The sequence below is a fragment of the Diachasma alloeum genome, unplaced genomic scaffold (assembly GCF_001412515.2).
Source record: "Diachasma alloeum isolate Michigan unplaced genomic scaffold, Dall2.0 Dall_scaffold_00196, whole genome shotgun sequence".
Lineage (NCBI taxonomy): Eukaryota > Metazoa > Arthropoda > Insecta > Hymenoptera > Braconidae > Diachasma > Diachasma alloeum.
In genome coordinates this window covers 1139027-1155410 of record NW_021680361.1, presented here as the reverse complement: position 1 = coordinate 1155410, position 16384 = coordinate 1139027, and the positions used below count along the sequence as shown (strand labels likewise).

Sequence of the window (16384 nt, the reverse complement as noted above, 5' to 3'; positions counted from 1 at the left end):
AAATTCCACATTCGATTTTCGGGGTCATTACAATAATTTCTTCCCTTCGAATCGAGAAGTTAAAAAAAAATGTTTTTCGATTCAGCGGAGTTGATAATCGTTTCAATGACTCGTTGAGTGTTAATTTCTGTGGTTTTCCCATGAAGACTCTACTGCTTCTAGCTTAGCTGTCACATCTTTCTGACAACTGTACCATTTTAGTGATTTTTCCGCCCTCTCGATATCGTTTTTTTAAACAAGATACTGCGGACTATCCGGAAAGAAAAGGAAGGTAACCATGAAAATAGCACTGAGTATGAGATTTGTTCCGTACCCCATGAAAAATTAATTGTCTTTCAAGAAGAATTTCATCCAAAATTTGAGAATGTTATTTAAATGGGGCTAATTTATAATGAGCTCACGAATTATGAGTTAATTTATGAATATTTCATCAATTGTAACATTTGAGTATTTCTCGGGCTTGAGTTGAACAGAAAAACTGTCGCTAACTTGTCCACCTTATGTAAGAATGTATTTAATACTTGAAAACGCCCCTGCAATGGGATTTATACCTGAAACCTATCCTGAGGGACGCGTCACAGCAGCACGCGGAAGGGAGAATAGTCAGTACTTGACCAGTTGTCAACCCAAATACACAAACGTTCGCCCAGTCATACTGAAAATATCCCTGTGAAATACTCAACTGAATTTTAAATCATTTTCCAATCGAAAATTAACTCAAGCAAACATTGAATTTCTTTTATGAATTCAACCAGTCATTCAAACATGATTTCATCGATGGAATAAGTCAGAAAACAACGAAATAATTGTTCTTCTAAAATCAAGCAACCACTGAGATTGTACTTTTAAATTACACATAACAGTCAGAAATTGTTAGCAAAACAAAAGCAAAACAATGAAACTGTAAATACTACAAATTTAATTAAATAATTCAATCTAAAAACAAAAAAATCTACAATTCAATTTTAGCCTATAAATTAAAAAATAAAATATTAGTCTTGAATTCATCTGAGTGATCTTAATTGTTAGCTCAGAAGTATCGTTCCGTCGATACAAGATTTGTAGTGGCAAAGTTCTTCGTACGTAGATATGCCCCCATCAAATTTCCCAATTGGTATCCAATGGCTGATCCCAGGCCTACTAGACCGATGAGACCACCTCTGATCTTGGGATTTGCTATTCGAATTGAATGAAGAGATGAGAATCGGACGTTGGTAGTAGTTTCGTATAACTCCGATACGCATAATGAACATCTTATTCACTCGCCTCGAATTATTAATTGTGATATTTCATTTAAAATTGAAGTCATATCGTACTGAATAAATTCGTATTTATTGTGTGCAACGCATTGTGAGAGTATTCAGTCTTCAAGATGATATTTTCTTTAATTCATAAATGAAGAATATGTTAGAAATTATAGGCCCGTTACCTTGCAGTATTAAATTTCGAGTATTCATCAATATCGATATTTCTTTTCATCACAGAATTACTTAAATTAAATTTATTAATACTATTTTCAAGTCACAATATGAATAATTATACGATCTATACATCGATTATAAACGGGAAATAGTATATTTCAATACGAGTGAGGTGGAACTTCTACACTTGTGAAGTTGGCGGCTCGAGGTGAAACCGAGGGCTGTCAATCACATGATCTGAAAATTCCTGTCTCACATATGTCGAATACTTTTTGCCAGTGATGTTACGTTCAACGAGTAGCAAACTATGCCTTTTTTCGTTAACAACTAAACGAAAAGGGACTTTTTGACACGAGGTGAACGTAGCAGCAGTGTCAAAAAAATATTATTCAAATTGATAATTCATAGAATTGCTCTCTAATGAAACATACAAAATAATAAGAAAAATAATAAACTGCCTAGTCACTTTGTTGCGGGTTTGTCATGCGAGATTATACATTACGGTGATAGTTACTGTAAGGAGCGTAGCGGGCTCACCACTCAATACTGCTGTGCTACAGAGGGTCAATCCCCGCATTTGTTAATACAATATATTTGAACACATTGTGAAGTTCTTCGCGGTAAGAATGAAAATTCGATCGAGGTTTTATCCGGTTTTTGCAGCTATTGCTTTTCCCCACAGAAGAAAGGTTTTTCATACCATAGTAACTATCAAGATTCCACTATTTCTCTTCAGATCTGAGATTTTGATTAGTCAATGAACAATAATAGGGAATAAATATGAAAATTCGAGGAATTGAGGGAGGTTCAGTCGATCTACAAAAGTCGTAATCATGTAGAAAAATGGTTACGAGTATTTTTATTCAATGCTATTTTGTCACTCAATCAGAACGTCTGGAGTAAAGTTAGGGCATCCAAAACTCAATACCAAATTTTCATATTCTGAAAATTTTCTACTCCATTTTATTCACAATTCTGCATTTCTTTCTGACTGTCACTTTTTGTACTTGATATTTCAATGAAACCTATAAAACTTATTGCGAAATCTGCCATAATCTTGTCGACATAAAAGGATGCTGTGTGGAGGTGCGTATGGGATACACTTGCGAAGCGATTCCAGCTGTGGTTACCAGCGAGCCCCATGCCCCACGCCATAGTAGACTCCCGTTATAGTCGTACGCGTTATAGTCGTATTTTCGCTCATAATGATTTTTCGTCCCTCGGTCGCTTACCCCATTCTAGTACCCACATGCCTCGGGGTAAACACTCTACACGGAAAAAAAAGATTCCTGAATTGGGTATATAATATCCCGGAATCAGGAATATCTGTATTCCGGAATCCGGGATCTTATATTCTGGAATCCGAAATAATATACCGGAACCCGTAATAATATATTGCCAGAATCCAGAATAATATTTCGGAATCCGAATATTTTATTATCAATTTCGGAATTATATTCCGGGGACTTCCTCGCATTAAAATATGTTGCCTCTATAAGAGATGGCATGTACTGACGGCGTGCCGTTCGATTTTAATTGGGGCTGCCCACGAGACTAAAACGAGACTTCACTTTGGAGGGATCGTGTTGGTCTTGGTGATCACGGATACTCTCGCTATCGTCACAATCTCAAAAGAGGCAGTATCGGCTCTTCTCATGATGGCTCACAGTCAATTTATCCCATCTCGGTTTCAAGTTTTTCGCGTTTTTTATGTGTAAAAGACCGAGACGAGACGACAGATTTTAACCGAGAGTTTACATTGAAGAAGCACGAAAAACTTGAGACCGAGATGAGCTAAACTGACTGTGAGTCATCACGAGAAGAGCCGATACTGCCTCTTTTGGGACTGTGGCAAGACCAAAAGTCTCCGTGTTCACGAAGACCGAGACGATCACTTCAAAGTAAAGTCTCGTTTGAGTCTTGTGAACACCCCTCACGATTTTAATTTACTAAAAATTATTAATTAAATTGAAAAATGAAATTAATTTACTTAAATTTACTTAAATTTGGACGTCACGTCGTCAGTACATGCCATCCCTTATAGACGCAATGTATTTCAATGCGAAGAAGTCTTCGGAATATTGTTCCGGAATTGAAGATATAATATTCCGGATTTCAGAATATAGGATCCCAGATTCCTGGTTCCGAAATATTATATACCCGATTCGAGGAGGCATTGTCTCGCAATTCCAGGAAAGCCGAAAAATGAAAAACTGTAAATATGATTTTTCGATCATGAAATTCAGTTCCCTCTTGACTGTTATTGAGAGAGGTCCTCTTTTTGTTGGGATAGGGTGAATTAGATAATAAATCAGAATAAAGAAAATAAATAAATGAAGATCTGGTATAAATATGGCTTTTTGCCGCAAAAACGTAAATATTTCTATCGGTCGAAATTCAGATGAAGGAGTAATCTAATAGAATACCTCTTGCGCTCCAAAATCGTAGGTTTGTTGGGATAAGGTGAATTAGATAATAAATCAGAATAAAGAAAATAAAGAAATGAAGATCTGGTATGAATATGGCTTTATGCCGCAAGAACGTCAATATTTCTAACGGTCGAAATTCAGATGAGGAAATAATCCAATAGAATGCCGCTTGTGCTCCAAAATCGTAGAAAATTTTCGAACACGCAGGGCATTATGGCTGAAAAATTAATGAAATTCTAGATTTTTTAGACAAAAAAAAAATGAGAATTGCTCATTTAACTTGAATTATCAAACCGAAAATGAGTATCCAGTACGAAATTACGCAATATTTTCAATTTATTAAAAATTTCAGACTGTTACTTACTAGAATTTTCTTGATTTTAATAAATTTTCATGCAATAACTGAATTGAAATGTACAGTTTCCACTAATTTTTTTGAACGAATTTCGACTTGAATCAGACCGATATTCCGGTTTGTATCTGTCCGAGTCTGACTTGATTCAGTACGACTTAATTACGACCGATTTTTCGGCTTGATTCAGGACGACTTATTTTTGGGTGAATGATTATAATTATTTCATAAAGCACTCAATTTAATAAAAGGAAAATTAAATCCTTAGTATTTGAATTTTATGGCTCCAGTTCTCAGAAATCTCGCCCCGCATGAGCGCGTGGTGGGGATAGCGAAATACAGTCGGATTCTTCAAATTTGCTTCCCCTATTCCCTCATGAGTGCGACTATAAAGGGAGTCTACTGTACGGAATGCTCTACTGCGTGCTTTTACGAGGGAGGTTGGGAAGCTAGAGCGCGAGTTTTCCCTATTTTCTTCACTTTATTTATTTCTTCTCTCATTGAAACTTTCCTGTCAGATCCACGTGGCAGTACGATGCTACATAGTGATTGAAGTTGTTTTCTTCAAGGCACTCGACAATATTACTTCTAATGAATGTTCTCGAGACGTTCTTGGACGTCCTTGCATGAATAACTGCAGAGAATCTCCGCAATCAAAATAAAAACCGGTTGATGACACGCATCTGATTTTTCTATCCGATTCCGCTGATAATTATTGCAAAATTGGATTTATTGATAGTTGAATATTATCATAATTGAATTATTGGTCTGAAACTGGTTTTGGGTTCCGGCAAAAAAATAACAAGTTGTGAGTGTCAGAAAATTTTATAGCCATGATGGGAAAAACCTGTCACAATATATATTAAATATAATCGGTATGATGTTAATGTTTAGACTGAATGAGACGAATATGAGGAGTCCTAACTATTTCGTAACATATTCAGAAAATTAGAACTAGGTTGTTCTTCACGGACATGATGTTCCTATTACAATCTTCGTCTTTCGTAAAATCAAAGTTACGAACCATTTTTTAATTATTTTTACACTGATACAAAGGATTAGTTATTGTTAACGTATGGATTTGATTGAAGACGCGGGTCTATTCGGTCTCACCAAACGTTCATTCATTAATAGTTAACAAATGCATATTTGAGGTGCCTTGTTTGACTCGATTTTCACTTTTCAAGTGAACCATTCATTCACTATTAACGAATATTCATTTGGTCATATTCAACTCTACCATTCGTTAATAGTTAACGAATTTCGTTTGGAATAAATGAAGCAGTCTATCAGTGTATGAAGTACGAGAAAGGCCGAAATCGCTACCTTGGCGATGTAGCGATTAATGAATCATTTCTTGAATTCGACATTCGTTTATTTTTCTGTGTAAACATGTTCTGAATTTCTTGAAGCGACTTACCCTTCGTTTCTGGGACAACAAGAATCGTATAGATGAACATAAAGAATAAAATAGAACCATAGAAGAAGAATATGAATTCTTCGGAGGTAGCATCTAATACAGACTGATAGCTTTTACCTGCGACGAATGCTGCAATAGAGCTCACAACATTCGCCGTGGATGCGCCAATCTCTTTGAATTCTGTCGGAAAAATTTCGCTCAAGAGGCAGTATGGAATATTCACGATTCCGACATTTACAAAGAATATGTATATCATGAATTCGGCAATAATTAACCATTGAACACTCGAAATATCATAACCACGGTTGACCAACAGAAATTTAGCACCTATGAGAAAGAATGTAACGGAAACCCCCAGGGCAGAAACTGCAAGCATAGTTCGTCTCCCAAAGTGATCATTCGTGTACATGGTCAGAAGACCGCTAATGATTGCAACTATTCCCACACATATCACGACCAGAGATGGAGAGATGATCTTAATCTTGAGAGCCGTTAAAAGGATTTCCATGTACATTTGGATTACGAAGACGCCACTGAGATTCGTGAAGACGAGAATACAGAGAATTATGATCAAAAGTTTTCTATTCAGAGGTATTAAGATTTGCTTGAATGCCTCTTTCCGAGATAATTTCTGCGGTTTTCCTATGTATGCTATCAATGCGCCCAGCTCATCTCCCACATCTTTTTGACGATTGTACCACTTCAACGATTTTTCTGCTTCCTTAAGCTTGTTCCTCTTAACTAGGTAATGTGAACTATCCGGAATAAGGTAGAAAGAAAGCAAGAAAACGATACTCATTATAAGGCCTATAATAGCAAAGGTCGTCATAGGTAGATATGCACCCAAGCAATTCCCCAATAGACTTCCAATGCCTGCTCCCTGGGCGATTGCACTTATGAGGGCACCTCTGATCTTTGGTTTGGAAATTTCGCCGATATAAAGCGGGAAAGTGCTCAGAAACATCCCTATAGCGAAACCGTTGATTATCCTGGCGATGTAAATGGACAAAACTGACTCTTGGATTAAGAAGCACGACCATCCGATGACATAAGGAACCCCGGCGAAAAAAACCGCCTTCTTAGCCCCGATTTTGTATACAATGACAGCTGCAAGGATCGAACCCAGTAGTTGAGACACACGACTCAGTGAGGCAATCCACGATGCTTCATCATTGGTGATTTTCAATGATTCAGTTCCAGCTGTCAGTTTTGCCAAGTAGGGCGAAACCCATCCACAAACTAGTCCATCCAGTATTGCAAGGAGATGAACTGCAAGATAAATGATATGTCCCTGAATATGATATTCTATGCATCTTTCTTCTATAAACCGACTTACTTGTTGATGCCGCCAGCCATTGCGACCAAACTCTCGTTTTTTTTGTCTTACTAGTCTCCGTTGTGGACATGCTGATTCATCTGGTCGATCTCATCAACCATGAAGTCTTTCTCAATATGTTACAATACGAATTAGCCCCGATGCACCGTGGAGAACAGCTATTAGCGGTTTGGTCTCACTACTGATGACCGACGTACTGTGTGAATGCGTCTTTAGCTTCTTTATGAAAATAACTGAGCACTTGGACAAGTGATACGTGTAATCTGACGTCGTAAATCTGACGTGTATATGAGACCAAACCTATTACCAAGTATTATTTGTCGTTGTGTGTTGCGCTTGTCTTTATATGAATCCTTCACACGACTTCATCATCTAATCGGACAATCATACTCCCACTCCCGTAGTTCGATAGACATGTGATACAAAGTTTCTGCATCTCGAGAGCAGCTTACGATCTATTAAGCTTCATCCTTAGCCGTAATGCTTACTCGAATCGCATGTCTCTCTAGCCATTCTCAAAAGTTTCTTTTTTCTCCTCAGAATTTATCCTTCAACTGTGACATTATTTCCAAACTGTACTGCTGTTCGCAATCATCCACACTGACTCGGATACTCATCTCTGTTATTCGTGGATAATTAAACTGAGATTAGATGAAAAGATTGCGGTAATGAATATTAAGCACTTCCACGTTTTAGAATTATCACTGAATTGCTAAACATAGATGGTGTGATGGAAGTGGAAAATTAATGATTCTCTATTCCACTGCGATACTGAAAAAATACTATTATAATAACATGTTTCCTATTACACACATGGATGATCTTAACGGAAGATTAGTGAATCATAGATCACGGATTATTATTTTGGTTACGTTATGTTTGAGAATTATGCTATCGCTCTGAAAAAAGGATGTTAGCTTTCTTGTCAGAAATCTGCTTTGTCAGGGATAACCCTAACCTTAGCAATACGGATAATTTTTGTTTAGGATCGAAAATTATGCATCTCTTTTTTATCTCTAAAAAATCGACAAAAATATATTTTTTTCAAGTTTTATATATATATTTGTTTAAATTTTGTTTTGTTTGAAATACTCACCCTGACTACAACATTCCATTAAACTACGTATTTATTAAACTTTTAAGAAAGAGTGGTCTACTACTGTCCTCATTTTGATATCAAAACAAGTCTTAGTCTGAACCCTGTTGCTTCTATCTATACCGCCGAACGCTTGGCACTTTCCGAAGCTATGAAAATAGTAATCGATCATTCTGAACACAGTTTTTGCATTGTTAGTGACTCGCTCAGTACTCTTCAATATCTGTCAAAACCAATTATGAACATTAGAGCAAATAAGTATGTACTGGATGTTAAAAAGAGATGTAAAGAATTGTCCACCCTCAACACATCGCCAAATCTTATCAAATTTACGTGGATTCCATCTCACGTGGGTGTTGATGGAAATGAGGAGGCTGATCGCCTGGCGGATGACGCTACAACTCAACCACCCGATAACGGAGTGAAGCTTGCCTTCTCTGACTTCACAGAGGGGTTCAGGAGGGAGGCTCACACCATCACAGCAGACAAAGTAGCGGAACTTAGGAATCATAGAAATAAAGATAATTGGTCTGAATATTTTAGATTGTATTATAAAGAAAGTAAGAAACGATGGTATGTTCGTCATAATAATCTTTCACGGAGAACCATTACATGGATTAATAGGGCTAGGGCTAATCATCATCACCAAGCCAGCTGCTTGAAAAGGATTAGAATCAGAGAGTCATCGTCTTGTGAATGTGATAATCCGGAAGATTTTGATCATGTGCTCTGGCACTGGCCTATATATCAAGTACATCGAGCAGAATTTCTTGCTGGATTGAGCAGGAAGGGCCTTGCTCCGCCCTACGAAATGAGCAAAATTCTAAAAGAGTTGAATAAAAAGATCCTTCTGCTGATTGTCTGTAATTCATCCAGCCTTTGATATTTTTCATTCCTCATTTCGATTCCTTAGTTGATGAATTTTGTATCATAAATTATCCCATATCTGTTTTTAATGACCAAGAATATTTCAAAATTATTAAGGCCATATTTATAAGTTATGAAAAATCAAGCCATCTAGGGTGGAAGTTTAAAGGGGAACTGATGATTACTTTTCATGTATATTTGTCTTCTTCAATTCCATGAGTTACGATTCATCCGTTCATCGGTTGGAATTGTCCGGAGAAGGCATTTCTCGGAACCCAAATGGAAATTTATGATATGAGTGAAGACCGGTTGATGATACACAGATGATCCTTCTAATTTTGCTGGTGATTTCCTGTTGAATATGTACTGGAAAATTTCCATATTCGAATCAATTATAAAACTGGTTTTCAATGTCTAAAGGAGAGGCAAGACCATGTAAATAAGCTGTAAGGATATTTTCCCGGGTTGTTCACCCAGGAAAAATCCAAACTACTTTTTAGCCGTCTCTATCGCTCAATAGTCGGGCGCCAGCCGAACCTTCACGGGAGGTTCGACGAAAACTGGCCTCTGAGGCAAACTCGTCCACTCAAAGGACTTTTGTGGCCGGGCAAAGGGTTGCCCAGCTAGCATCAGTGTGACACGCTAGAGTGGGCGAGGTCCACCAGGAGTATCTTATGCCAAACGTCACCAGCCACTATTTCAGGCTGGACATTAAGCCTCACGGCCTAATCATCCATGTAAAGTGAATTTACTCTCGTCCTGGAGGGTTTTTCACTCTCTCAGTAGGCTTTCGCCTCCCGAGTATTTCGACTCGGGAGGGTTTTCAGAATTAAATGCGAATCAGCCGGGACTCCTCAGAGCCTGGGACGCCGAGAGGCTGATCCGACCAAAGTGGAACCCTGTTACCCACTTCACGACCACCCACACTCTCGGCCACCAGTTACCGCTTCGGTCATCGCACGTCACCGTCTCCGGGTACTCGAATGTCGGCACATGGTCGGGTCGACAGGAGGACGATCTCTACTCCAGACCCACGGGCCCATGCGCACGACATTTGTTTCGCCGAGCCGGATAACGCCGGAAACAACAAAGTCGTCACTAAGAGTTCCGAAATAACTCTTTTTCCGTTTGTGGGGGATGCAGGAGCATCCCCCTACGCTCGCTACCATCAGTTATGCACCTGGCTGCGCTGAGCTATTCGCCCACCATTCCCGTGGCCATCTTTCAAGCCAACACCACAGTATATCTCGGAGAAATCCTTTCGACTTCCCCGCTCGAGCGTCCGCGTTCGACTAACTCAGAATCTTACTAGGGCCTTCTTCCCCTAGTCTGAATATCTCAGCGACGATAGGTCATTCCGTTACCCTATCCCCACCAATCAACCCGACGGGATCCCGGGGGNTAGCCTATGGAATCACCCAGTTGGACAGCCTGTACGTCGGCCCCTTTTCCCCTAGCACATGCTGGGCGAATTCCAAAATAGCGATAGTCTAGTAACGTCCTCCAGACCTCCAGGGGTCGCGGTTTCACCCATAACCGCTATGCCTTAGGTCTTTCATCGGTTTGTCGCTCAGTTCATCTAGTCGCGGCTTTCTTCAGCCGCCTCTAGATGTCGCCTCATGTCTCAATTTTAGAGTTCATGTATCTTTTTAAGGGGATTTCAACCCGTAACGAGAAAATCTCGTTACATACCTCCCTCCTTAAGAGAGGTTTCGACCCGAAACCTAGACGTTTCAAGCAAAAACCCCCCAGGAGCAACTATTCCTATCCTTCCGACTTTTCAGTCGGGGGGGTCCTCCAAAGCTTCCCTATAGGGCTTCATGTCCACGATAGCACAGTCTTTGGTATTACGACCCGCCATATCAGAAACTTGGTAAAAGTTTCTGGAGTGTTTCTCGGTCACCACGAAAGGTCCATTGAACGGTTTGTTCAAGGACGCGGAGCGATGCTTTGCAGCACTCGACAGCTCGTGGCCGCGAACTAGGACCAGTTCGCCGACCTCGAATTCTCCCTTCCTTCGGCGCAAGTTATAACGTTGTGCCTGTCGATCATTAGCTTCGGCTAATGCATGCCTAAAGGCCAATCTGAGGGTGTCATGGCGCTTCATGCGCTCGACCCAGGCCTCTGTTGGAGTTTCTTCAACTTCAACCTCTCCCTCCAGCTTTCGTCGCAGCGAATTCGCTGGCTCTGGCTCTCGCCCGAGATTTACGAAAGCCGGGGTTGCCTTCAGGGAACTGTGTTGGGCTGTATTATATGCAAAACGAAATGCATCCAGATGACAGTCCCAATCACGGTGATCCTGATCCACGTACGCTCGTATCATAGCTTTTAGCGAACGGTTCACTCTTTCAGTGGGGTTCGCTTGCGGGTGATACGGCGGCGTTGTTCGGTGCTTCATATTAGTTGAAGCAGCCAACTCTCTCAAGTCCTTATTCACGAACTCGGTCCCATTATCGGTCAGCAATTCTCGTGGAGCTCCCCATCGATAAATAATGGTTTCCTCCAATGCTTTCCGTATCGTCGCACCGGTTGCTTTGCGCAACGGCCGCACTTCTATCCACTTCGTAAAGAAGTCTTGGATCACTAGGATATACTGGTGTCCTGCTTTACTACGCGTAAAGGGACCCATGATATCCGCCGATATTCTCGACCAGGGTTTCTCGATTGCGGGAGGTCCTATCTGGCCTATCGGGGCCTGCTGTTGCACTTTGCAGCGCTGGCATTCGTGACACGCACTTACGTACGTCATCACGTCCTCAAACATCGCTGGCCAATAATATTGATTGGCCAAGCGTTGGCAGGTCTTATCAACACCTTGGTGTCCTGCCTGCGGCAAATCGTGGCATTCGCGTATTGCGGCACGTCTCATTTCCCGAGGGAGAACTAATTTCCACTCGTCCAAGTCTTGATTGTCCACTGAGGCAATTGTTTTCGGCCTCAGGTGGTACAACAATCCTTCGGAAATTTTCCACGTGGGGTATTTTCCCGGGATTCTCTCCACGTCTCGACAGCGCCGGAGATACCATTTATCTTCCGTATCTGCCGCCATCGAGAGCAACTCCGTCGCTCCTTCCGGTGCGCGTGACAAGGCGTCAGGCACATGGTGAAGCGCGCCCTTCCGGTGTATGATTTTGTAATCGTACTCTAACAACCGGAGGTTCCATCTCCCTAGCCTTCCAGCCGGGTCTTTCATGTTATGAAGCCACCTTAAGGCCCTATGGTCCCTTATTACTGTGAAGCGGTAGCCCTCCAAGTAACAGCGGAACTTCATAATGGCCCACACAACGGCTAAGCATTCCTGCTCAGTTACGGTGTATTTTGTTTCGGGGCCTGTTAATGAGCGACTAGCGTAAGCTATAACTCGCTCTTGTCCATCCTGGACTTGCGTGAGTACAGCCCCAAGTCCCACACTGCTCGCATCCGTTTGCAGGGTAAACGGCAGTGAAAAATCGGGACAAGCAAGAGTTGGAGCCGACGTTAAGTGCTTTTTCAGCGTTTCGAAGGCGTCTTGCTGTTGTTCTCCCCATAACCACGGCTGATTCTTCTTGGTCAGAAGTGTCAGCGGTTGAGCTATGGTTGCAAACTCCGGTATAAATCGTCTATACCAGGAGGCCATTCCCAGAAAACGACGAATCTGTTTCAGATTCCTCGGCACGGGAAAATCCACGACTGCCGATGTTTTCTCGGGGTCGACTTGTAGTCCTTGACTGTTCACGACGAATCCGAGGTATTTCACCTCGGAACGACAGAAAACACTCTTTTCTCGATTTATTGTGAGACCGTGGTCTCTCAATTTATCGAGGGCCTTTCCCAACCACGTGAGGTGTTCCTCAAATGTCCTTGAGACGATAATGATATCATCCAAGTAGACGAACACGTGGGGGTACATCTCTGGACCGATTAATTTGTCCAGGGCTCTTTGGAAGGTAGCGGGTGCATTTGTCAGTCCGTACGGCATGCGTTCGAACTGAAAAAACCCTCTTCCCGGCACCGTGAAGGCAGTGATCTCTTTCGAGTCCTCCGCCAACGGTATTTGCCAATACGCGGCACTCAAATCGAGTGTCGTGATGTAATTGGCCTGTCGTAACTCATCAAGGATGCCGGTCATATTTGCAACCGGGTAAGCATCCTTTTTCGTTACTTCATTAACCCGGCGGAAATCGATACAAAACCGATATTTTCCGCTGGCTTTCTTGACCATCACTACGGGACTATTCCAGTCACTTTGGGATGGCTTGATGACTCCATCTCGGAGCATCTCATCTACTTCCTTCCACATTGACAGTTTGATGTGTTCGGACACGACTCTGACCCTTTGTCGGATAGGTTCGTGCCCTCCCACGTCAATCTTGTGGGGTGGTAACTTGGAAATCGGTGGACTTCCTTCATGCACTGGAATTTTTTCATCCAGGTGCCTCTGGAGTTGGCTATTTTGTTCTTCTCCAGGTATCCTCAAGCCGTTACACACAGTTATGTGGCAGGCTCGGTCCACTGAGACAAACTTGAATGTTTCATCAGGTTTGTCTCTAAAGAACCAGGATTGGTCAAAGAAGTCAATGACCATCCGTGCTTCTCTCAAAAAGTCCAATCCCAGTATGAAATCCTCGGATAGCGAAGCCATCCAAAGAATTTCAACCGTGATGGGTCTTCCCCCTAATACCAGAGGTATTTTAGAGGCTTCCTTGACCACCTCTAGTTGGCTATTCGCCACTAGAACTCTTCTCGGTGGTATTCTTCTCGCACTGGTACCTAGCTCGCTCAGCAGCTCGATCCCCGCTTCTCCAGCGAAGGTACGAGATGCCCCTGAGTCCACTAGAGCGCGTATTTTCCTTCCGTGAATTTCGATATTCACGTGAAAGGCAAATGTCTTTCCTTCTTTCATCGCCTGATTGATAAACTCCAGATCAGAGCTTATCTCCGGCGATGACAATGCAATGGGGTCCGTCAGGGATTCCAGAGAGAGTTTTTCCACTCTCCCCTTCTCTCGAGACTCCTCTGCCACTGCCGCGGGCATTTCTACCCTTTATACCGCAGTTTTTCCAACCTCTGGGCTATGATTCTGCCCTGAGATCTCTCTTCCTACAGTTTCTGAGGAATTTTCCGCCTCTTCCACTGGGTTTCTTTCCAAATTCTCCGAGATTTCCGGCGGCGCAGACGAATTTTCGTCATTTACGCTGCCGGTTTCTCCTTTTTTGGACGGCATTTTGAGCACTCTGGCAAGTGCACGCCTTTGGCACCGCATCCGTAACAAAATATGGTTCTTTCGGCGGTGCAATACCTGAACGTGTGGCCTACTCGGTCGCAATTGCGACACACCAACAAGTGCCTGGTAAAACCAGCACGTCCACCCCTCCCTGAAGGAGCATCACGACTTTGCAAGGCGTGTGCTGCTTCAGTTTCCTGCAATTCGAGCTCGTCATAGATGACTTCTACAGTCTCTATGGGCTCGTTGTGCTTTTCCATCTCGAGTGCCCTCAGAGATGGCTTCTCATAGCCTCTGTGCTGCCTCGCGTCTCTCTGCACGAAGCTCGAGCTTTTTTGGACATAGCTCGGGCCTCGGTATGCGAAGCTTGGGCACAGGGCATGTTCTGGTTTTGGAGGGGGTCGCCACGTCAGCTCGGAGAGAATTAATTTCTCCTGACGTAAAGCGTGCCTCTCCAATTCTTTCAGCCTCGACGCGGGGCCGAGGGTGTAGCCAACTATGTACTTCGGCAACATATTGTTGTAGATGTACGTAAGCTGCTTCTCCTCGGACCACAGGGGTCGAGTGCGTCCAAATAAGCCGTTCATATTCGCTATGAACGCTCCTACACTTTCCTCCGCGCCTTGCCGGCGGTCGGAAATTTCCTTGTGCAACGCCTGCTGGAAATCCAGCGCTCCGAATCTTTCACGGAGGGCGTGGCACGCGTCTTCCCAAGAGAAAACCTCCACGTGGCGATACCACGTGAGGGCGTTCCCCTTGAGGACCCCTTTCAGGATCTTCACGAGATCGCTTTCCCTAACTCGGATTGCGTCTCTCGCATCGTCAATTGCGGAGATAAAATCCTCCACGTCTTCATCTGGTTGCCCAGAGAACGACATGCCCCACCTGGTTAAATAATCCAGGCCTTTGCCAGAGCTCTCATAACGATTCTTACGATCCTCGCGGCCGTATAAATCGCTCTCCGTAGTGCTTGACTCGGAGGCTTGCCTACGACGCTCTTTGCGGCGTGCGTATCTTTCATTTTTCCCATAATCATTTGCTAGAGCTGTTCGCCCTGGAGGATTTGTGGGAGACTGCCTCAGAACCTCAGGCTCTGGTTCTCGGATCTTCTGTTGAGGGTTGGCCATTGCTGGCCCCAATTGTCCCCTCACTTCTCTGCTCAGTTTTTGCACCTGAGCCAGTATTTCTTCAGCCGTTGGCGTGGCGTTTGTTACCGTCACGCCCGGAATTCCTTCCGTCGGCGTCGTAGCTCCACTAGCATTTCGGCTAGTGGTTTTGCTGCCTTTTGGTCTCCCTCGCCCTCTGCGGGGAGGGGCTGCAGCTCCGATCAGTCCTGACGTCAGGAGCTGTTCCTCTAACCTCTTCGCTTCTTCAGCGAAGATTTTTAGTATTGCCATTCGCGAGGCTAGGTCCTCTGAGGACCTTTCGGCCCCTTGGCCTGGCCTGACCTTCGGCAAGGGAAGGCTCCAATCCGTCGCCAGCGGACTGATCGGCCTTTTAGCCCTCTCCTCCTCCGAGAGGGGGCCCTTTTTCGCGGGTTTTGATCTCGACTTTTTCAGTCTCGGATTCTCCACCACTGCTTTCCGAGGTCGTCACTTCTCCAGTGCGTTTCCTCTGCGTCTTCTTTTTGCCTCCCTTTTCGGGATCCATTTCTGAACCTTTCGGTCCTACCGAGGTCTCAGGGGTTTTTTCCTCGTCTCCCCCTTCCGTTTGCTTATCCAGCAAATCTTTCTTTGGTGCCATTTCTAACCCAGGGAGTCTTCCGTACNTTTCGGTCCTACCGAGGTCTCAGGGGTTTTTTCCTCGTCTCCCCCTTCCGTTTGCTTATCCAGCAAATCTTTCTTTGGTACCATTTCTAACCCAGGGAGTCTTCCGTACAGTCAGGAGGCTTATTCAACCTCTGCCTTTACGACAGAAAAGAGTTTTCTGGGAGCTCTGCAGCTCCTTTTATACTCTGCAGTACAGAGTGGGGGGTCCTCCCTACTCTTGTTCCTTCTCCGAGTATGTGGCGCCCCCTTCTTTGGGTCGGCGGCTACTCCGGAGGCTCTTTGAGGAATTTTCCTTATCCAGAAAAAAACCCCTATAAATCCCCAGGATCATCTAGTGAGTATTTCGGAACGAAAACTCACTAGTTCTGGGCGGTTATCTATTTTGTCCCGATCTTTTCCCGTCATTTCGGACGTTTACGGACATTTCTGGAGGTATTTCATGTCTTTGCAGGCACTTTTCCCTCTACCTCACTCTTTTATTGGGCTTTTCC

General features: G+C 43.2%; 2 protein-coding genes across 7 annotated transcripts in view; one reads left to right on the top strand and one right to left on the bottom strand.

Annotated features, from left to right (window-relative positions):
• LOC107048707 (disks large 1 tumor suppressor protein) overlaps window positions 1-16384 on the top strand; it is a 616903-nt gene that overhangs the window by 99501 nt on the left and 501018 nt on the right. The gene's annotated exons all lie outside the window — the stretch shown is intronic.
• On the bottom strand, window positions 5429-7297 carry LOC107048710 (facilitated trehalose transporter Tret1-like). The gene is made up of 2 exons (XM_015272046.1): window positions 6959-7297; window positions 5429-6891 (listed from the first exon to the last, which is right to left on the bottom strand). The coding sequence occupies exons 1-2, from the start codon at window positions 7026-7028 to the stop codon at window positions 5525-5527; spliced, it is 1437 nt and encodes a 478-aa protein (XP_015127532.1). The 5' UTR covers window positions 7029-7297; the 3' UTR covers window positions 5429-5524.

Coding starts and splice junctions, on each gene's coding strand:
- LOC107048710 (XM_015272046.1), bottom strand. CDS start 7,028: ATGTCCACAACGGAGACTAGTAAGACAAAAAAAACGAGAGTTTGGTCG. Junction 6,892..6,958: donor ATGGCTGGCGGCATCAACAA/GTAAGTCGGTTT, acceptor TTTATCTTGCAG/TTCATCTCCTTGCAATACTG.